The sequence below is a fragment of the Lissotriton helveticus genome, chromosome 6, assembly GCF_964261635.1.
Source record: "Lissotriton helveticus chromosome 6, aLisHel1.1, whole genome shotgun sequence".
Taxonomy (NCBI): domain Eukaryota; kingdom Metazoa; phylum Chordata; class Amphibia; order Caudata; family Salamandridae; genus Lissotriton; species Lissotriton helveticus.
Window position 1 is genome coordinate 1681089653 of NC_136067.1, and position 23607 is coordinate 1681113259.

The following is a 23607-nucleotide window of genomic DNA, read 5'->3' on the forward strand; positions in this document are numbered from 1 at the left end:
TGGGTTGCAACCCATCCTTGCACGATCTGAAATATCTACTGGATGAATTCTGTGAGTAAAATTCATAAACAAGTGTTGATATGATCTGTGTATGCCTTGTGGTTGAGAGATACTTTCCATGATAAAAGTATTATAGGTCAAGAGGGAGTTTCTCTGTTAGTTTGGTAAATTTTTCCCCTCTACTCCCTGACCTGAAATTATCCTGAGGGGGTCCCTACTCTATTCTATTTAGTACTTTTCGAGTTTACCTGGCTCAAAGGACACAGTTCTCTCTTTATAATAGTAGTATAGATTATAAACACACTTCATTTCAAAATATTATTTTGCAAATGCATCAAAATTGTTAATATCTGTTGAAATATATATTTAGTTCAGATGATTTGTTTAAAGTTTACTTTTCTTTCGAATGTTTTTCTTTAATTTAACTTGCTTGCTCCCTGAACCTTAACTCTATCACTAACCCATACCCTAATTTTAACTGTGTCCTGCAGTTTAACTTAACTCAAACACTCTCCCTACCCCTAAATCAGTCTGTAACACAGAGCTTATGCCTAGCCCTGCTCCTGTCCCTCATATAATCCTACCTTTCTCCCTTAACCCAGACCTTACTCTCATCTTTCACCCTTAATCCAGATCCTATTTCTCTCCATAACTACAGCTTTCAGCCTTGAACCAGACCTTAAGCATAACCTTGCTTTTTCCCCTCATAGCAACCCCAGCTTTCGCTCTTAAATCAAATGTAACACTCACCCGAACCCTAAAATTCACCCTCACAAAAGACTTGCTTCAATGCCTCACCTAATCCTAGTTTCCACCTTTAACCCAAACCTTACACCCAATCTTGATCCTGACACTAACTCTAACCCACAACTCTAACACCACACAATTCCACAACTAACAATTCAATGCAACTCATATAAATCTACTCCACATCAAATACATTCACTACACTCCAAACCAAGACACCATACTTGCCAATAGATCCGATTCAGGCGGGAGACTACCGATTTTTCAAGCCAAAAATGGCTTTATTTTAGCTATCTCCTGTCTGAAAGTGCATTTTATACAATAGGAGTCAATGGGGAATTTTCATTCTCCCGCTTTTTTATTTTAAATCTCAGACGTCCCTGTGCGAAAATGTTGCCATGTATGCAAAACACATAGGTTAAAGACATACATTATCATTTACAACCCCAATAAAATGCGAGACCCTTTGCATTGCAAGTGTTTGTTTAAATCTCCCACTTTCCTCTTCTAAAATGTTGGCATGTATGAGATGTGGCAAATTTGGCCACAGGGGGCGTGACTGTGTACCAGCTCGGATATGGTGCCAAAAGTGTTGTAAATAACTAGACCGCTACGTATCTTTTGAGGGGGGGAAACATGAAGCAGTCAGATCCGCCATATTACTGGAACAGCAGCTTAAGAAATCACACTGGGTGTACGTGGATCGAGAAAAATGAGCAAAGTGTTCTGAAATGTGTGGTCCATTAAGCAAGGCACCCGTGTATGGGTGATTGTCTCATTGTGTAAGCTTTAGTAACTACTCTGTTTCCTTATAATTTGAGTTGCCTGTTCCTCCAGCACAAGCACCAGCTCACCTCTCGAAAGCCCATCGTTGTCCCTTCGTGCATTGCGGTTTGGGGGCATACTCGTTCGGAAGCAGGGGCGCTCTGTCCCTTTCATGAACTCTATCGTTTCTCGTTTCGCCTGCTCCTTCGCGCCAACCCAAGAAAATTGAATCAAAGTGACAGCTGAAACTGCTAACCAATCGGAAGCTGCTGTGTCATTGGATAGGCGTGGTTAGAAGCGAGACTCCACGGAGTTCTGCTTATCACGTGGCTCCGGCACCGGGGAATTGGTCGCTTCCTGTTCCCGAAATTAACCGCCACCTAGAATTCCTTCCCGGCTCCCAGATGTATCCCATGTCAGCCTTCACCGTGGAGCCCTTGGGTAAGTAGACCACTGCATCTGGAAGAGCACAGGCCACTGGAGTGCGTGTTTTACAGAGGCAGTGTGTGTCTACAGCAGCTGTTAGAGTAGCAGTTGTGTGTTTAGCTGTCAGGGCGCACTCTCCCCAGCATAGCTTCTGAGCGTCACCCCAGGCACCGCTTGGTTGCCGAACGCAGCCGTTCATCACATAGCTGGCGAGATTTCAGTCTGCTTATGTGTGATGTTTCTCTTTTTGATAAGCCTTATCTGTGATAGTTCAGAGCTTAGTGTGTCACTTGATTGGGGTGACCAGATTTTGAGAAGCACAAACTGGGACAGGTCGCCATAAAAGTAGGACTAAAGCCTTTATTCTCAATTATATATCTCGATTGTGAGTAGTGCCAGTACTTTCCAATTAAAATTATTATGTTTCTCTTGAGAAGTGCAGATACTCAGTGCTTGCCCATTCAAAGCATTGTATATTGATGTTTGTACATATAAACACACGTTTACTATGCTACTTTTACATTACATTTGCTATGGCAGAACCTTCACCCTGCGCCCCCTTGCTATTCTCCTCCTTCTGTCTCTGATGTAATTGCATTATTTGCCCCCCCTGGATTTACATATGTACAATCAATCACCGAAGTCTGTTGTTTCATGTGATGTTAACGCATTCAGTGCCGCTAATACGCATTTGACATGAGACGATTACTGAATGTGTCTAAATGACAGAAGTTGACGATTGATTGCAAGTTTAGGGGCTGCTAAAAGTGCTGGTTAGGGATCATGCATGCCTGCTATCCAAAAGAGTATTTGGGTTAGTTAGGGTGTCGCACTAGATGACGTTTTAGCAGTAGTAAGAGGTTGAAATATCAGGGAGTTGTGCTAATGCACTAAAGAAAAGGAATTAAGGATGACATTTTTGTAGGGAAAGTAGTGCGCCTAAGACCTTTTAGTCGGCAAAGTAAGAACAAAAGAGGTTCTAAAGTAAATCTCGTTAATAAAGGAACAAGTTAAGAGAGAGCTGGAGAAGCTAGTTGCATCTGGAGTTATAGGACCTATTGAAGTTTCAGGTTGATTTTCTCCTTTGGTAGTGACTAGAGGGAGCAATGGTAAAATAAGACTGTCCACCTTCGACATCTGAGCAAAGACACCTTCATTGATCGTTTTCCATCGCTAAGAATACATTAAATGGTGTTGGTGAAGGATGCAACTTGGTTCAAACCGAGGGGACTTTTGTTGGCTTACCACCAAGTTAATTTGTATCCAGAGTCAATGAAGTGATTGCTTTTGTTACATGTTTTTGGGTGTTTAGCATTTAGAAACATGCCTTTTGGGTTGGCATCAGCTGCTCCAGCCTTTCACTGATTGATGTTTTAATCTTTTTGGCAAAGAAAGGATATCAATTTCTTTCAATATGTTGTTTTCGGGAAGAACAGGAGAATGATGAGAGGTTAATGAAAGTATTGAAGATTTTAAAATCGAATGTGTTGACTCTGTTACAAGTGCAAGTTCCCTGGAGGGAGGTGACATTTGATTATGATAGTATGTGTGATAGGGTATGCTTTCAAACGGACCGACTGCCTGCTGCCTGTGGGTGAATTTGCTTTTCTGCCTGCCTGGGAGAATTCCGTGGTGTGTTTTCAAACGGACCGACTGCCTGCTGCCTGTGGGTGAATTTGCTTTTCTGCCTGCTTCACGCCCCACGCCTCGCGGCCCCCGCTTCACGGGCGCCGCTCGAGGCACATACTTTGCCGGATTGCCTGATTGAGAGGTGACCTTCGAGGGAGACCGACAGCTTCAGGGACTGCGAGGACCAGCGGGCGCAGCGTTTCCTAACTCGCCGCAGCTGGTCCTCTTCCCGCCCCCTCCCGCCTGGACTTCAAGAGCAAAGGGCTGGGAGAATTCCGTGGTGTGCTTTCAAACGGACCGACTGCCTGCTGCCTGTGGGTGAATTTGCTTTTCTGCCTACCTGGGAGAATTCCGTGGTGTGTTTTCAAACGGGCCTGCTGCCTGTGGGTGAATTTGCTTTTCTGCCTGCTTCACGCCCCACGCCTCGCAGCCCCCGCTCGAGGCACATACTTTGCCGGATTGCCTGATTGAGAGGTGACCGTCGAGGGAGACCGACAGCTTCAGGGACTGCGAGGACCAGCGGGCGCAGCGTTTCCTAACTCGCCGCAGCTGGTCCTCTTCCCGCCCCCTCCCGCTATTTAGAATCAGCTACTGACGTGCTAGCGGGACGCGCACGGAGCAAAGCGCGGAGCGAAGCCCGGGCAAAGGGTGGGCCCTCTTAGGCCCTCAGAGGCCTGAGGAGACTGGACTGGTCCCCCTGGTCGAGTGTCCCCCATTGTCGGAGACTTGGAGTAAGTTGATCCGCGCTTATCTTCATTTCATTACTGTGCTCTGCATCGCATTATGAACTCAAATACGTCAATGTCGACCGTAGTGCTGAGTCCGGAAATTGTCGTGAGTAAAAGAACTGGGGGCTTGACCAATGGAACTTTGGACAATTATATAATTAAAACTCCCGCAGAAAGTTCTAAAGAACAATTCCTAGCAGAGCGGCGAGCCGAGCGCCGCCGTTCGATTGGCAATCTTAAGAATAGGTCTGTGACTGAGCCAATACAAGCTTTAGACTCTAACATCATGCATAGTTCAGATTCTATTAATGAAATGTTATCTATGGACAATGTACCCTTACTGCTTAGAGAATGTTTAGCGCCCTCCATTTGCCCCACCCAAATCTGTATCAGCACTTCAGTTCCTAATTGTAATAGCACATCCAGTCTATCTGAGGCGATTATTGTATCAACATCCACGCCCCCCCAAGCCAGCTAGAGGTAACGGTAAGATTAAGAGAACCATCTCACACAACTTACGGTCCACTACCTACTAAAAAAAGACGCAAAAAAGCGGCCTCAACTAAACAGAAGCTGAGTCATACTGAATTTGGCAAGAACTTAAAATCTACTACTTCTAATGTTATGGGTACTACCGTTGCTATGGACATTGTTGAAATTGTAGCTATTCCTCCATCATTGCCATCTTCTTTACCATCAGATAGTGAGGTTTATACTGATTCTGCTCAAGCGGGGGATGGGTTACAATCAATTCCAAATACAGACCTACTTAATAGCATTGAATTAATTATGAGAAGTTACACCCTAGCAATCGTAGAAAGGCTCAAAAACATGGAGGTTGGACTAGGAAAAATAGTCTGCTTTAAGTAATAAGGAAAATTCATCTAGGATAGGTGAAAATAAAGAATTAGCTAATGTACCAACACCAACTCAAAGTACAACATTTGCCCAAACCCCCCCCCCCCCCCCAATTGTACAAAACAAAAATACATCCTCTACAACCACTTCGTCCACCATTGCGTTGCCGGTTTTGCCACCCGCACCTAACCTTATGCCTATCGGTATAACACCTGTACCGAACAACCCCCATATAACACATAGAAATCAGCCTAAAGCACCCCCTACTAGATCAACAATGAAATCTAATTCTAATCCAACCATTCCCGCTATTAAATCATCAAGGGATTTGGGTTTAACATTGAATGGAAAACTAGGATTGGATGAGGGAAGCAATAGGTATCCTGGGGGCACACGTTAGGAGACCTCCAATTGAACTCCCGCCGGAAGCTGCACCTTTTGTGGTGGTTCTCACTGGGGTACCTGAGTTGTCTGAGAACAAGCGGGAAGGCTTCTTCCAACTGAAAAATAAGGTAATGCATTGGCTGACTACATATAGGCCAATTGCTAGTCACATTAATGGTGACATAGTTCATGTACGTCGCCTTCAATGGTTAGGAGGAAGACCAAAAGACATTGGGGGAGATGTGGTTGTGGTTAATTTTAGGGACCAGAACGCAGTTCGTTACATTTTAAACTGGCGACAGGGTAGTGCCACTAATAACATCATCCCCCGCCCACTAACATACTTCTATCCAAGAACCGCAGTCTTCCAACCACAAATTTCACAAAGTAATGCCATCTCTACTAACCAACTTCCAAATATGGAGTATATCAGCAATGCACCTACTGTGTATTTTCCAATCTCAGCTCCTATTACACCAGGGTGGGACATCATACCCCCCAGGCATAATCAAGCAGCACACAGTAGGTTTAACTACCTATTACCTCTCACACCACTGGAGATATCTAACGGGTATGATATATTTAGCGGTTTGGAAGATTGCGATTGAAGATTAATGAAAAGAGGGGAGGGGGGAGGAGATGCAAATATCCCCATTACTGAAGGATTTAAGGTGGTTGATGGACTAGGAGTTATCAAGGTAGATACTTTAAATATTGCAATTAGTCCAGTAGCAGAATTGCTAAATCCAGCCTATCTTCCCCGGTGTGATTCCGGAATTCAGGGCTGGAACAATGACAATGATATAGTGAGAGCGGAGGAAGTAGTGAACGCATCTCCTAATTATTACATTGGAAATGTCCATCAATCAAACTATTTATCTGAGAACAAACTGCTTGAATCAATCAATATTGCTGTCAGTAAAAGGGTAACTTGGATTGCTCCAACCAATATTGGATTGCTCCAACCAATATGTGTGCAAATAATGATAATTCTATATGTTGTGTGATCAAGGATAGGGAATCACCGATTGAAGGAGTGCAGGTTAGAAGCCAGATTGAGCTGGGGTACTCTTTGACCGGGGAAGGTCGTATATGCAACAACTGGGTTCAAAATCAAACGCAGTCACATAAGGGAGGTCAATATGTGGCATCCTGGAACGTGGCAGGACTAAAGAGTAAGCTGGCGTCCAGGGATTGGGCCACTTTTATAGACAATTATATGATCATAGCCATGCAGGAAACATGGGCCACCGAACCACAATATAGACCCGGGTATCTCCACTTTGCGATAGCGGCAACACACAAATAAAGGCAGACCAATGGGGGGCCTGACCACTTGGATCAAACAGGATGATAGATATTCAACTACTCAACTTGAAACCAACTCCAGAGATATACTGGTGGTTAAGTTGAAATCCCCTTTATTTGGTGACCTTATAGTTTTCAATGTATATGCTAGGGGAAAACCAGGGGGGAAGACGTCAGAGGTAGTTGAGGCAATGGGTCAATATGTTAGAACCTTGAGAGGAGGCGCTAATCTACTTATATGTGGAGATTTTAATTGTACCTTCGAACCTCTGGATCTCAGTGACCTAGAGCTCTCTGAGGAGGAAGATACCTGTTGGCAAATTCCCCCATTAGATCTACCGCCAATAAAAAAGTGGACCCAAGCAGCACTCCAACTTAAGTCCTTTACCCTTGAACATGGGTTACGAGCAGTTAATGGGAGAACAGCAGGGGACAAGCAGGGTGAACCAACATTTAACAACGGTATGAGTTCAAGCAGAATAGACTATATAATAGTGAATCTTGAACTCTGGTCCTTTGTCTGTGAAATGTGTATAATTCCACGACCTGAGAGTGACCACAATCCGCTTAGTCTCGAGTTATTGCTATTTAAAGGACAAGAAACAGTGAAAGTTGACTTAATAGATGATATTGTTATGACCAACGACACAAGGCGACTAAGATGGGCTGAGTGCTTGGGTGACCCAAATATTAACGAAATGGAGGTTCTGGTAAAGGAAGCAACTGCTGAAATACAGGGACAGTCATCCCAAGTAGATTATGATACCAGGGTAGTTCAGATTCATTCGACCCTTTTTTTAAAATTAAGTACATTTTTTAGCATTCAAATGAAGAAATATTCTGGCAAAGGAAGACGGAAACCAGAGTCTTGGTATGACAAAAATTGTAGGGCAGCGTATAAATCCTTAGCCTCAGCAGTACGATCGACTGACAGAGAGATCATACAAGAAGCGAGGAAACATTATAAAAGGACGCAACTCGTAGCAAAGAAAGTTTGGGATAACAAATATTGGGAGGAATTATTGGAAGCTAGCAAATCGAAAGATATGACGGCATTCTGGCATTTGGTAAGGTGGGGTAAAGGGAACCAAAAACCAGTGCCTGAAAATCTTGTCTCTCCAGAACGATGGGTAAAGTACTTCAGGACTTAGTTTGCCAATGATAATTGCTTCCCACCAACTGCTTTGGACCCAATTACTCGTCCAGTATCTACTAGTATACTTTTGTTTACTACGAAAGAAGTTGACTATGCCCTCAATTTAATCCCCAAAGGTAGAACCCCGGGCCTTGACAAAATTCCAGCTGATCTCTTTTTACACAACCGAGAAGTCTGGGTCCCGTATATTAAACTGTTGGCAAATGCCATCGTAAAAGGCACTGCTTTGCCGGACACGTGGCGGGGAGCAGAAATCATACCGATCTATAAAAAGGGGGACCGTACTGATCCAGCTAATTATAGGCCAATAAGCCTCATAGCTTGTATCCAGAAAGTTGTGGCCAGAATGTTACTTCTCAGGATCCAGAACTGGATGGAGGAATCGGGGGTCATGTCCAAGCTTCAGGCTGGCTTCCGACCAGCCACCAGTACAGTGGATCAAGTTTTTAGGTTTTCCACAATTTATTGGAAATGGGTGATTTTGGGGGGCGGTACACTTTATGCAGCCTTTGTTGATTTGAAGGCTGCTTTTGACCTCGTCCCACGAGATAGGCTGTGGCGTGCCCTTTACGATCAAGGAATGCCACCAGAACTGCTCACAGTTCTGATCAAATTACATGACGATAATTATGCGCAGGTGAGATGGGGTAGCCAGAGTCAGGTGACTGATAGATTTCCAACGGCAAGAGGTGTCCGGCAAGGATCTGTTTTGGCACCCACATTATTTACCTTATACATTAACCGGGTAATTGAATATTACAAAGACTCCCATACAGATGCTCCTAAACAGAATGGTATCACGGTCCCTTTGTTAATGTTCGCCGATGATACAAAAACCCAGGAAGGGCTACAGAAATCAATCGGCTGTTTTGAAAAATTCTGCACTGACCATGGGTTATTCGTAAATGTATCTAAGACTAAATTCATGGTCATGCATAAGAGTAAGAACATAAGGGGTAGAGTTGTTATGAATGGGGAACCCCTAGAACAGACGAACAGTTTCAGCTATCTGGGCATAATACTAGGTTCTAGGCTTCAGTGGAAACCACACGTCATATCTAACCACTAAGCATGCTCAGCTGACTGGTGTTTTAATAAGAGAATTTAAGTCCTCAGCCACCAAACCACTAGCCCCAGTACTTAAAATCTACGACACAAAAGTCAGGTCATCTATGTTATATGGAGCTGAACTTTGGGGGCCTCTGACATCACGAACTTGCAAATGTCACACAACAAATTTCTTCGCTGTATAACAGGGCTCCCACACTCCACACCTCTTGTACCATTACGTTTGGATTTGGGGTGCAATAGTATACAGGACATTTGCAGGTACAGACCACTCGCATATTGGAGGAGATTGTGGGTGACACCTGAACTTTCTCACTATGCGTTAGCTCTGCTGGAAACACGAAACATGGATACAGGGGGTAAACTTTTATGGTTTAGGAAGATCAAATCTTTACTCAAGGCCATAGGTATGAGGGAGCTATGGGATAATCCCCAGGAGAGTACATTCCCTTCAAAAATTAAGCTAAGAGAAGCGTATTGGGCGATGGTACTACAGGAGGTGTTTCAGTCACACATTGATCCTACGCTTACCAGGGCCTTCCTGGAGCTGAAACATTCTCCCTTGTATGAGAGATATTGGGATCTAATCACATCGCCTCATGATAGGAAACTGTTCCATCAATTTAGGGTTAGGACCCTCCCTCTCAACCAAGTTACCAGCAAATGGTCAACAAGTAAAAATTATCACTTGTGCCCCTTCTGTATATCACACACTGAAAATATAGCTCATGTCCTGTTTGAATGCCCAGAGTATAAAGCTCCTAGCCATAAATGGATTAGGTCGATCTGTATCCAAAAGGGGATTCAGACTGGGACAGTAGCTCTGAGGATTTTCCAGACTGATTGTTCTGATGTTTTTGTGATTGCACTAGCAAAATTCCTAAAGTGGATGTGGTTAATCCGCAGTACCAAAATGAAAGCATTGCAGCCCTTATAAATCTATTATGGTATGAATTGTGGAATATCTTTTAACTTTTTTAATGTTTTTTATCTAAAACACATTATTTATGCTTTTATTGGTCAAGATGAAATACCCTGTTTGTGGAAATAATAATTTGTAATCCCCAAAGATGTACTTCCCTGTAAATATTAATGCTTTGAAATGTATTTTTAAATGTTTGTGTCTTTTGTGACTCAAAAGTCGAAATAAAGACTAATTGAATTGATAGTATGAAGCCTATGAGTGATTTTTAATCACACACATTCATCTCCCCTTTACAACAATGGTTGCCTTTTCAGTTGAATCAAATGATTCCTGTAAAAAAAAAGAATTGACAACTTTTTTAGCGGGCTCTAAGAGTTACTTGAGGAGGGCTGAAAACATAGAGTGTAAAACAAATTCTCGATGGCAGCGTTTTTTATAGTTCCAAATTAGAAGTATAGAGATGCTTACTGTGTATTTTTTGCCTTGCCATATAATATTGATAAAGAATGTACACAAAATGGCATTGTTGTACAGGAAGTGTGTAGAAACAGAATGTAAACCATGGCGCAAAATAAATGTGACCTATTATATAAACACAAAAAGACAACCACTGAGTTTGTCTCCTCCCCAGGAAGCAGTCCTAACCGGACACTCAATGTCGACTATGTGGCCACACAAAAGAAAGTTCGCTACACTTTTTGTGCATCTCTTCAGCTGTTTATACACCTCAGACAGTAACTGTCAAATCCAGCCATGCCCTGCAAATAAGGTTCTTCCACCCTGCAACGGTCACAACATTCAACTTTCCTGCAGGGCCACCAAGTTTCTGCTACAAGTGAAAAGGTAGCATCTGCAGCATACCCAGGGATCGAAAAATCATAAATTTTACTAGACCTGCAGGTCAAGTAAGTTAAAACATTTACTCAACCTAACTGCAATACACTTGACCTCTGTCTCTGAAAACAAGCTAATGTGACAAGTTAACAGGATTTAAAGGTATTTCTATTGCTCATTCACTTTGTGAGAAATAAAGGTGCCTTTCAATCTTGCTATCTTGTCACATTTGTTCTGCTTTCAGAGACAGAGGTCAAAAGTTAGTCTTTCTACTCCCCAGAAAGGGCGAGTCGGACCTAGAGATAGCTTGTCCTAATTAAATCTGGTGCACAAACGAGAACGGTGATTTGATTTTTCGAACCCTGTGTACTGTTGATTGTTTTCCACTAGCTGCATTACTTGCTGCGCCACAAACGTCTTCAAGCCAAACTCCTTGCACTAGATCGTTTTTTAGACTACAGCTGCCCATGTGACAGTCCCTAGTCTTACTTTATTTTTTTTTTTTTTTTTATTTTTTTTTTTACATAAAGCCAATCTTAGCATTTGAATTTTCGCAATTTTCACTCTGCACATTTTTTACGAACATATTGCTGGCACATTATGCTAAATGCTATTTTTTATCACTTTGTATATTGTGGTGATTTTTTACGAACATATTGCTGGCACATTATGCTAAATGCTATTTTTTTATCACTTTGTATATTGTGGTGATTTTTATTAATCACCAATAAAGAACTTACTCTCCTCCCCATGGACGTGGGATTTATTAGCCTCCATCTCCACCAACAGGATAACCTCTCTTGTTTTAGGAGATTTGGGTAAATTATCTCAAGGCTATATGCACCCACATTGCCTATCCAATTCCATATCTCTTGCCAGTCTTCCGGAGGGCAGCAAATCGACTGCCTGTTAATCCCTTTCACCAATGCTGCTCGCGATTGTTCGCAACCACAAGCTTCCCTGCGGCTTGCTCAGCCCTCTCTCTCCATAGTAGAAGCACAGTGACTGCTGCGGCAACCCCTGGAGCAGCAGGATCATTGTGTTTGTGGATGGTAGCTAAGTAGAGCCTAGCCTGGGTCAGCTGGAAACCTAATTGGATGGACTCTGCTGTGGGGCAAGAGTATTACTTGCAGTATGAAGAAATATAAAATACGAGGTTGTTTCCTTGTACGATTACCACATGATTTGCTGCTTGCAGGCTGAGAGATCAGCTCTCCACAGGGATTGGTAGCTTCTGAGTTATTGGCATAGTGTTATGGTTTTAATTAACTAAAACAGTAGCGTCTGTGTCTGATTCAGAGTCTGAGACAGAGAATTCCTATGAGCGCACACAAGCACAGTGAGTGTCCAGGGGAGTACGCGCAGGAATTTATGGGCATTTCCTGTTGACTTGTCAGTTTTTCCTCCTATGTAGGTTCACAGGTGGTGGAGCAAGTGGATCAATATAAATACCTGGGTTTAATTTTTAGGAGAAATCTGAATTGGAGTGCACATTGGGATGCCATTAAGCAGAAAGCCCCATTGCAGCCAAGCTGTCAGTCCTGATTCAATGGTAGATTTGGGGGGCTATCCCATACCCTATTACTAAAGGTCTATGAAGGGAAACTACCACCGTTAGGCCTGTATGGGGGAGAGGTCTTTTCTCTTGATCCAACCTATGAATGGGATAGACTGGAAGGGGTAGTGCTTAAAAGACTTCTATCACTCCCCCAAGGTACCATGGCCCAGGCTATAAGGAGAGAGTGCGGTCTGGTTTCTTGGAATATGGAGGCCTCTACTCTGGCCCTAAGATACTTTAACACACTGTTGGAGGATGATGAGTTGGTTAAAGTCTCCAAATTGTGTAGGGAAGAGATCCAAAGTTGTGAAAGGATGTGGGAAAAGGCCGTCAGAACCAGAATAATTGCAATTAATAACATCCATTTAAAAAGTGGCACATCTTGGCTTGCCTTTCCAGGCAAACGAGCACTGAGAGAATCCACTGCTATGGCATCAGAATCAATCTATTGTATTTAAAGAATAAATCCTCTATTATTTTCTTCTTTGCAACATTCGGCCAGGATAGTGTTTTTCCTTATCTATCACAGGTTACCAGACCCAGGTTTAAGAAACAAAATCTTATGGGTTAGGGTGGGATGTGATCCAATCTCCGCATCCCACCCACATAGGACTAGGGTGCAGAATAATAGTGGTCTCTTTCTCTGCCCTTTCAAAATTAAATGTACCCTTACACACATTCTATGGACTGCGTTTTTTATCTCGCAAAACGAATCAAGTTTTTAAGACCTCTATTTTTAAAATCTGATGATCTTCATAGGAACAAAGTGGTGGTGGTGTCTGAGATGTGATATTTAGATGTAGCAGTTGGGTTTGCTCTGTTTTTAAGATCTGTCAAACAGAATTTTAAAGATGAAATGTAATGGGTTTGGGGGGGGGGGGGCGGGGCAGCCAGGAGGGGGGTTCTTTTAAAGGCTTTAAGTGTGTTTTTAGAATGTTTTAAGGACAAATGTACAAAAACGTTTTTCTGAACCTGTGAGTTTTAAAGCCATACCGTCTTCGATTACTAAAAAACCTATTCAATACAAGGGCCTTCGCACCTGTAGATCAGCAATCTTAAAATGTCTTGACCCGACTGACCCACAGCTTATTTGTAATTTAGTAAAGTTCTTAATTCTGTACTAGAAATTAATTCTGTACTAGAAATTACAAAAAAACGGACTAAGTGGAAAAGCACAATACTACCTTCGAGGTTCTGTCTGATAAAATTGTCTACCTACCTCCTTTCTTGCATTTCACAGCACCATTGCAGACTATAACTTTTAACATGTATACATGAATTGTATAGGAACTGCATCTTAGCAAATCAAAACTTTTTAACATGTATATTTTAGTTCTGTATTGCATGTAGTGTTATTGACATTGTTATGGTTTTAATTAACTAAAACAATAAAGAACACTGAGTGTGGATAACATTGTCCAAACTTCACTCGCACAAATAACATGTGCAACACTTGCATAAACTGCAGAGTTTTTGTAGGCACAGAACAACCATAGTAATGGCAGCAGCACTGCAAGCTAATCCTGATGAAGACTTGCAGCGAGGTCAGTAGATGTGTACGCTTCCTTCAGTCACAATAAAATACATGAAATGCAGGCAGCAGCTGTGAAATCTTGAGATACTTACACAGCAAATACAGCACTGGTAGCTGCAGTGTAGGTCTTAACATACAGAATAGCTATAGCAAGGACAGCAACACAGAGAAGACAAGCTTTGTTCCTTGGAAGGTCAGTAACCTAGGAGCTTAATAGACCAGCCTATCAAATAGCCATACGCTTATTACTTTTCCTTTGTCGATCCACAGTATGTTTCTATCACATACAATGTAATTTGTGCGTTAGGAGTTGAAACCTATATCTACAGCCTGCCCAAAACCTGCCCTTTTCCCCACCACTCAGCTATTACAGAGTAACTTGTCATCCTCAAGTGTAGATCGGGCCCTGACAAATTGGCGGCTCTCAAAAAAAAAAAAAGTAAGCACCACCGTCAACTTTGAGTAATATGAAGCTGTGCAGGTAGTGCCAATTGCTGATGCTTCTTAGTGCAGAGACCCTCCAGAGAAGCCCCACCCTTCATTGACATGCAGATCTATAAGTGATTTGACAGCGATGTAGCAGTGCCACTTCACACCGTGTACCTCTCTAACAATAAGCATGCTGGGCCTGGTTGCAATGAAAACACATGAACTGTAAAATAGAAAAAACCTTTGAGATGTTGGTGTAAATGGGTGCAGCGTTTAAAGTGGGACTATTCCCCTGAACCCTGCTAAAACAGCATTTCAAACCACAAACACACACAACCTTTCTCTGGAACCAAGCAACAGGAATAGGCAGGTTGGAAGGTTCATATTATTCCCAATAATTGGGACAGAAATCAATACTAATCATTTCAGTGATGCAGTTTATACACAGGCTGCTACTTCAGAAGCATTCACCCCTTGAGCTTGGGACTAGCTAGAGGGAGGAAAGGGGAGCAATTACCCCACGTACCCTCAAATCACTGAAAGCCATTTAGTTTCTGGATACGTGACAACCAAATCTCCAAACGCATAATAGCCAGTTTTAGTGGTGTCTGAGGACCAACTGAGGGCATCTAAACGCTTGGGGATGCTCTTTGAAGGTCTGCTCTTTGTTTGCAGGTGAGATATGAGGGTAAAGCAAGGCAGCTTTTAGGGTCTCGGATATCTGAGTGGGTGCTGAAAGTCTCTAAGGGCAAGCTGGTTGAGAGCTTTGGTGACTCAAGCTTTTGTTTTTCCTGAGGGCATGGCAAATGGATCCAAAAGGACATAAGTCCTTGAGGGCTGATAGGGATCGTTTAAAGACCATTAACTGTATGGCAGTGTGAGGACCTATGAGACCATGCTCATGGATTCCAAGGTCCCGCTGGATGTACCTAAGGGCTTATCAAGAGTCTCTGAGAGCACAAGTAAGCTGCTCAGTTAGATGAAGTTGCTTTAAGGTAGCTGGTTAAGAGACCCATTGGTGTCTGCTAAATGGATCTAAGGGGGGCTAGGTGAAGGCCTTCAAGGGGTCTCTGAGGGCCTTGTTAGGTTTTTCTAAGAATTGCCTAGTGTGTCTTCAGGGGTAGTCTGGTTCCCCTCCACTTGAGTGATGTTGTCTTTTATTCTTTGTGAATCTGAAGGCTTGCTGAGAATATTTGAAGCCTGGGAGTAAGAGTCTGAAGGAAATGTAGTTGCCCACAACTGCGTGCTGTATGGTAGCGGGCCGGCTGGAATGTGTAACAATTTGTTTGTTGGAATGATGTCTAAATGTCTGAGGGCCTGCTGAAACTTTGAGAGATGTCTGGTGATGTCTAATGAAGGCTGGTTAACCTATTGGGGGTTTTGGAGGACCTATTGGGGGACATATTTGGGGTTTCATAGGACTTATTCCGGGTTTCGTAGGACCTATTGAGGGTTTCAGGTCTGAGGGGGTTTGTGTTGACTGGGGTGTCTGAAGCGAGACAGTCATTTGGGCATGCTCAATGTATTTCCAAATATCCCAACTGTAAAGGTACATTCAAAGGGCCCTGACCCTAAATGCCATGACATTTTGTACATCAGCTAGGTGTGTCTGATAAATAGTGAACGGCACCTGTTACCGTATGGTTTGATTATATTTCGTCATTGAATGGTGTATTGTCACCTCATTTTAAAGCACATGTAGTTAATCTTGATAATTAGTTAACACGTTATAAAAGTGGAATAGAGACTCTTAAAGAGTAGCTATTAGCTTTATAACACTAAGTAATGCAAGGGTTCTTTGAGTTCAGGAAGGGCTGAGTACAATGCCTGAGGCCATCCTGCTCAGTAGAGGAACACCCTGGCCCACACTTAAGGCACTTTTGTTTCCAGTCTGGAAGGAATTCACTTCACACCACAGGAGAGCCATTAAAGTAACCTAACCCTACCCACTGGCATTTGGTTTAAGCCAGAAAATTGCAACTTTCTAAAAGATGCATTTTCAGAATAATGACTTAAATTCTGACTATACCATTAAAGAGGAATTTACATTACAATTCAGATGAGTGGAAGAAATATTTCTCTATCTTTTCCCAAACTGAAATGCTCACTTAAGTGTAATAAGGTACCTCAGTGTTAGTCTATGGGAAATAGAGCCATGCTACAATAAAATAAGACCTTGGGTGTTTTCCACTGGCAGGACATGTCCAACTCGAATGCACGTCTTACTTTTTAAATATCATGCACCCAGCCCTAGGATCCTATCATAGGGGTTTTTGTTAAAAAAAACACAGGACTGTGTAGACCTCATTTAATGATAGCCTGATAATTGCAGTAAGAAATTGTACAAATTACTGTCTTGAGGACTTGTCAGGATGGAGAAAAGGCACTAAAGGGCTGCTTGCATTATTAAACTAATTACACACCCAGTAGGTGGCATCTGCATCCAGCCAGAACATGATTGGGACTCTCAACGTGTGTTGGCTGCAGAGTTTAGCCCCGTAGGAGGAGAATGTCCCAAAATAGACCAAATCAGCTGAGAGCTGTCACAATACTTCCTGACATTGAACACATTTACTTTGTGTGCCGATATGCTCCTTGTGGAAGAGCAGAATGCTATCACTCGCAGTGAATCCAGCTGATAGATAGATAACCAATACCTTTTGTTTGTATTAAAATTGTCTAACACCATGTCTAATTCTTAAAGTCGCAATAGTGCACCCATGATTTGTCCTTGCATTAGTGCAGATTTGTATTTTATGAATTCACAAGAATGTATAGAAGTAGACCGGGAAGTCATACTCTTAGACAATATTTGTGAGTATTTTGGCATGAGCAAATATACATGTTTAGATTTGCTCATAAAAAAAAAATCATGTTTAGTGTTTACAAGTTCACTTACCCTGTAACCACTTTTTTTCCCAACACTGCAAGAAGTTTTATTTCTGCCCTTGTCAAGAGTACAAGTCTAACATTTCTCAGTATAGACGTGGGCTGGTGAAAACCCTTAAAAAAAAATGTGTCTCTGCCCCAATTGACCCCAAAGGGACAAGTAGATTTATGAAGCAACTTCTCTCATGGACAAGTAGATACTTTTTAGAACGAAGGAGGGAATATGAAAAGGATTAAAGTATAGAAGAAGGAAAGAGATGATGGTGTAGGGACTGAGTAAGTAAAAGAATAAATGAGGCACTGGCAGTGTTGATGGTAAGTTTGGGAAAGGAGAATCTTTATTTCAATGGCAGATTTCCCAATTTGCCAAAATTGTAGGTCTAATCCTTTTATTGCTGCATCTGCTTGGCCTTGTTCAGGAACACCTGACCGGTATGTTGAATATTAGTCTTAATTGCTACTTTAGATGGAATGTAGTGAAGAGGATGAAGTGCTAGCAAATTTACTGATTAGCATGCTTGATTCTTTTTATCCTCAAGTGGGATGCTGCTTTATTCAAATTAATCCGACCAAAAACAGCAGTGTTTAAATATTGAGTAGCCTTTTGGTGGCCTTTCCTGAACTAGTGTAGACAGACAAAGTACCATGCTTTTGAAATTACCTGGAGACCATCTGATCTACATCCCAGACCAATGCACACCTGTGCCTTCGCATGTAGGGGATGTTTATCATGTTCTCGAGTTTGTCACTGCTGTTACCCCATCGAGAGCAGCTATTCCATGAATGCCTACATAATGTCCGGGTCAGCATTCTGCTGGGAATAGATGCCATAATGGCAAAGGTGCACACTTATAGGAAGACTGGCTCCAGGTTTTCTATGAACGCCCATCAGATGCCAGTGGTGGCCACTATTGTGCCAATAAAAGCCATGATTCACTCTCCCAAATGTATGACACTTTTTTGTGCAGGCCATTCAGTCTTCAGGGAACAGCAATAAATACTAGTTAGAGGCTGCAACTACCTCTTTTATTACTATGCTTTGCCGAAAAGTGAGCTTAAGATAAATGAATAAATGCACACGATGTACAAATGGGAGGACATATGGATAGTCCGACATAAAACATGTGCATGCTGACGGCGTGTTCATAAACACTTTGCCTCCCCACACACTGGTCTCTTCGAGGCAACAGATCCGGGTCTTGCGGCGGAGGCTTCGACGCGTTCGAGTAAGTATGAGGGCCCTTATCTAAACATACAAAAAAACGGTAAGAAGTGCTTGGCACTGACACAACTTTCTGCTTGCCTCCTCTATTTAGAACGCTTACTGAACATTGCCTCTGCTTGTTTTCATGATGCTTACCCGAATGGGGTTAGTGCTTTCAAAAAAGAACCCCAAGTTCGCTATTAAGCGTGCTCACGTGATGAATGGTGGTGTCGGTGTTTATCACAAATTGGGTGCATGCAGATGTGATTCAAAACGCATGCTGTTTGCTTTTTAAAAAAAAAATGTTTTATTTAAGTCCTAAGTTATTGCCCCGGTTACTTACCGGTAATCTTCATTACTCCGAGTCCTTGTCTTCCTCGCCACAGTAGTAACACGTAATCCTCCGGCTCCCACAGAAACTCCAAGCAAACTTTAGCGTTCTAGTCTCCCTCTCCCTCCTCCAAGATGGCCCCCAGTGGCTACAGCCAATCCCATAAAGGGATACAGAAAACAGCCTAACTACCTGAAAACCAAGCCGCAGACATGAAGCCACCAAGAGGGCCGAGAGGGAATGGAAACTATACTGTCAAGGAAGAGAAGGACTCGGAGTAATGACCACAGTATTAACACGTGAGCCGATACAAAAGCATAGCAGCTTCATGCAAGGAAAAACAGCTCCCAATATGAAGGCAGCAAAACCATATGTATAATAGGGAAGGAACCTCGGAAACAGAACCATATGCCAACAAAATAGTCTCCTTAATCCAACGACTGACCGTGGAAAGGGAAGGTTTCAAGCCCTAACGGGACAAACCAAAATTGACAAACAAATTGTCCACCTTACAGAAGGAAGACGTGCGGGACAAATATACCAACAATGCACGCCGAACATCCAACAGATGAAAAGACACTTCTCAGCCAAGGAGGGATCAGGGCACAGAACAGGAAGGACCACCTCAGCAGACCGATGAAAGAAGGAATCAACCTTCGGCACAAACGTAGGATGAGGGCGCAAGACCACACGATCCACCAAAATATCCAAAAAACGGAGCAGACCGCAGGAAAGCCCCCAACTCCCCAATACGCCTGGATGAAGCAATAGCCACTAGAAAGACTACCTTAAGCGTCAAACTTCAAGTCAACTGACTCCAAAGGCTCGAAAGGAGCTGATTGCAAGGAACCCAACACCAAAGGAAGGTCCCAAGGAGGAGAACACAGGATAGGATGGGGACGCTGGAAAGACAGAGACTTAAAAAGCCTTGCTACCAAAGGAGCCACTGAAACCAAAGGAAGGACATGAAAGGCCCGAATGGCCGCCCACTGAGCACGAAGTGTAGAAATGGCCCAACCCAAAACCCTCATTCAGAAAATCAAGACTGCGAGCCGGGTCCAAAGAAGCCATTGACAGTTTGCGACGAACACACCAAGAAGCAAAGTTATCTCAATGCTTAGCATAGGATTTCAGCGTAGAAGGCCTCCGGGACTGCTGAATAACACCAGCAACAGCCAACGAACAACCTCCACGGATCAGCGAATCCCTTTCAAGAGCCAGGCCTGCAGACCCAGGGACCGGAACACAGGCAGAGGAAGAAGAGGGCCCAACAGAGGGTAAGGCACGAATGGCAAGGCCCACCCAGGTGTCACAGCCAATTCCAACAATAGGGGATACCAAGGGCGACGACACCACCCCGGAACAATCAGAAGGACATAGGACCCCTCCCTCTTGATCTTCTGCAAGACAGCCGGAATCAGGGGAACAAGAGGAAAGGCATACAAGAGGCCCCGCGGCCAAAGGAACGACAGAGCATCCACTCTCCAAGCATCCTGGCAAGGCATAATTGTGCAAAAGCAGCGGACCTTAGCATTGTACTGGGAAGCAAAGAGGTCTACAATCGGAGACCCAAACATCCACCTCAACCTCCCGAACATCAAGGGTGACCCCAAGGACAAAGACCCCATGGATGGAAACACACGGCTCAGACAGTCCGCCACAGTGTTCTCCCGACCAGGCAGGTAAATCGCAGACAGGGACGCCAGGTGCAACTCCGCCCAAGAACAAATCCGACGACTGAGGCAACTGAGGGAAAGAACCCTGCAACCCCCCTGATGGTTGACATAAGACATCACCACTTGATTGTCCGTCCGGACCTGCACCTCATTACCCCGAAGAAGATCCAAGAAGGCTAACAGACCCAACAGAACAGCCTTCAGTTCTTTGTAGTTGGAAGAACATGACATCACAGAGTGAGACCAAACCCCTTGGGTCGTTGAATTCCCCCAGAGTAGCACCCCATCCCAGCAGGCTGGCATCGGTAGTGAGAATCCGACTTGGAATTACCAGAAACGGGCGACCTCGAGACAGATGAACCTCGTCCAACCACCAACCCAGGACCACCCGAACCTCGGAGGACACGGGGATCAAAACGTCCATATCTAGGGAACAGGGGTCCCAATGCAACTAAATGTGGGACACCACCGGATACATGTGAAGGCGAGCCCACGGTACCGTCAACAAAGACGCCGACATCAGACCCTGTACTTTCAACCACAGACTCACAGGATGAGAAGGCCCCAACGACAGGGAACGAACAGCAGACATCAGGGACAGAATCCTAGCAGGGGGCAGGAACACCATCCCCAACTGAGTCTTGAAAAGAGCCCCAATGTAAGTCAATTCATGTGCAGGAACCAGGGAGGACTTCGGAACATTCAACAGGAATCCGTGATGCTCCGGGACCTGGCACACCCTCCGGACATGCAACTCCGCCTTAGAAAGAGAAGAAGCAGAAATCAAAATATCGTCCAGGTAAGGAAAAACACGAATGCCCTCCCCATGTAAATGGCCAGTAAGAGGAGCCAGAACCTTAGTAAAAACCCTGGGCGAAGAGCAGAGCCCAAAAGACAATACCTGGAACTGATGGTGTCGACGCAGAAACTGTTGAGAGTCTGGGTGAACAGGCACGTGCAGATAAGCATCCCTCAAGTCTATTGAGGCCAGGAAATCCCCCTGAGACACCAGAGGAAGGATCACCTGTAGCGAAACCATTTTGAACTTTTGATGAGGAGCAAAAGTATTCACCCACTTAAGATCTATCACAGATATGAGATCCCCTGTGCGTTTGGGACACCAGGAAGAGAATGGAATAAACGCCCAACCCCAACTGATCGCCGGGCACGGAAATCGCCGCCTTTTTCACAATAAGGGATTCGATGCATTCCAAAAGTGCGCCTTCTTCAGAGCGTCCCTGGGACAAGGAGTGGATCTGAAACAGTCTGGGGGAGTCTGGGTAAATCCAAGATGTAAACCCTAGGAAATCACCCGAAGCACCCACTGATCCGACAGTCTCGCGCCAACAGTCCAGGAAGAAATTGAGGCGATCCCCTCGCCCCCCCCCCCCCCCCCCCCCCCCGGACCCACTCCAGGAGCAATCCAGTCATGACTTTGAAGCGGAGAGGTGGAGGCCGAAGCACCGGAGAACCGGGACTTGTCAAAGGAAGGAGCACCCCGGGCCACGCCCCCTCCCACGAAAGGGCTGACCAGCACGGCCCCTCCGTGAAGGACCAAAAGCCCTCTGGGAACCAAAAGCCCCAAAGCGACCAGCACGTTCAGGAGCAAGCAGGTTACGGTCCTCCGCCGTCTTCTTCACCATATCCTCCAATGGGGAACCAAACAGCTTAACACCAGAAAAAGGGATCTTCCTCAGAAGACCCTTCTGCGTAGCATCAGCTTTCCAGGAGCGGAGCCAATAACTGCCTTCTCGCAGCGATGGAAGACCCAGCAGCAGCAGAAGCAGCCGCCCCCAACGAATCAAAAGAAACATCAGAAAGCAGCCGAACCTGTTCCATCTTCGCCAGAGTAGAAGAGACCTCTTCCCCCTGGTCCAACAATTCAGCCAACAACTGAAAATCCTTGAGCGAAGACTGGATTGCGTAAGAAGAATAGGCCGCAGCTCGGATCGAAAAATTAGCAGGCGTAAAAGTGCGCTTAACCGCACCATCCACCTTACGATCCACAGGGTTAGCAGGAGAAGAATCCTCAAACCGTCCCATGAGAGACATACTGGCCATCAAGGAATCGACCTTAACGGGGGAAGGAAATTTCACTGAAAAGTCCTGCAGAGGTTGGCGCTTATAAAAAAAAAAACCGCCGAAAAGAGCCCTTGTCCACATCCTTCCACTCCATTTCCAAAACCTTCAACACAGAAGAATGAAGGGGCAAAGATTCAGGCTCAGGACGCTGATATTGAGAGAACAAATCATCCTTCAGAGGGACAACAGAATCAGGAAACGCCAAATTCTTGAGAATGTGACCAAGCACCACTTTAAGGTCGGCACCTTGCACAAAACGTCCGTTGACGTCCACATCCTCCTCCGTCTCAGTCAAGAGCAGAAGCGTCATCAGTTCTCACCCTTTTATCAGGAGGAACCGGCACCTGATCCTGCAAAGCAGCAGCCACTGCAGAATTAATCATTTTCTGTAACAATTCCATAGAAGGAATCGACATCCCAGAACCAGAAGCCAAATCCAAGGAACGAGGAGCAGCCAAATCGGATGAACCACCCTCCATGACAGCCACACACGAGTGAAAAGACACAGGCAACCTACCACTGCACGCCCACAATACATCAATAAAAGCGGAGAGTCCCGGACCCACTCCTCCTACAGAGCAACAGCATGAGAAAAACGCGCCTCCCATAGCCCCCGAACAATAGAATCGACTACAAGGTAAGCGCGCGTTACCGGTGCAATAAAAGCACCCGACCGTGCCACGTCCGCTAAGCAGGGCGCACGGTCTGGAAAGGGCACACACAGCATAACATCCCGCTCAGCAGGATCCCCAGGCGCGGCCACACGGAGCGAGGCCCAAAGCGACCCAGCACAGAAAACACTCCTCCAAGTCCGCTAGAGCAGGACACGGAGTGCGCAGGCAAAAGAAGGGGGGGAAAAATGAAAACATTACAAAATTACAGTGTAAACACACAACAACACTAACTTCCCCCCTTCCAGATACCTAAGGACATAAGGCGCTGCTCCAGCAAAGCCCCAGCCCCCACTCACCTGTACACCATACAGACAGCACTCTGAGCAGTGCAGAAACCAAAAAACAGGTCGTTGAGCTGTTTTCTGTATCCCTTTATGGGATTGGCTGTAGCCACTGGGGGCC

At 44.4% G+C, this 23607-nt stretch overlaps 1 protein-coding gene across 1 annotated transcript in view; it reads left to right on the plus strand.

Moving 5' to 3' along the window:
• The first annotated feature begins 1784 nt into the window (after positions 1-1784).
• Positions 1785-23607, plus strand: part of NUP35 (nucleoporin 35) — an 87686-nt gene continuing 65863 nt past the window's right edge. Inside the window, exon 1 of the mRNA XM_078649530.1 lies at positions 1785-1953. Coding sequence (XP_078505656.1) covers positions 1917-1953 — 37 coding nt within the window. The 5' untranslated portion in view covers positions 1785-1916. The remainder of the gene's footprint in view (positions 1954-23607) is intronic.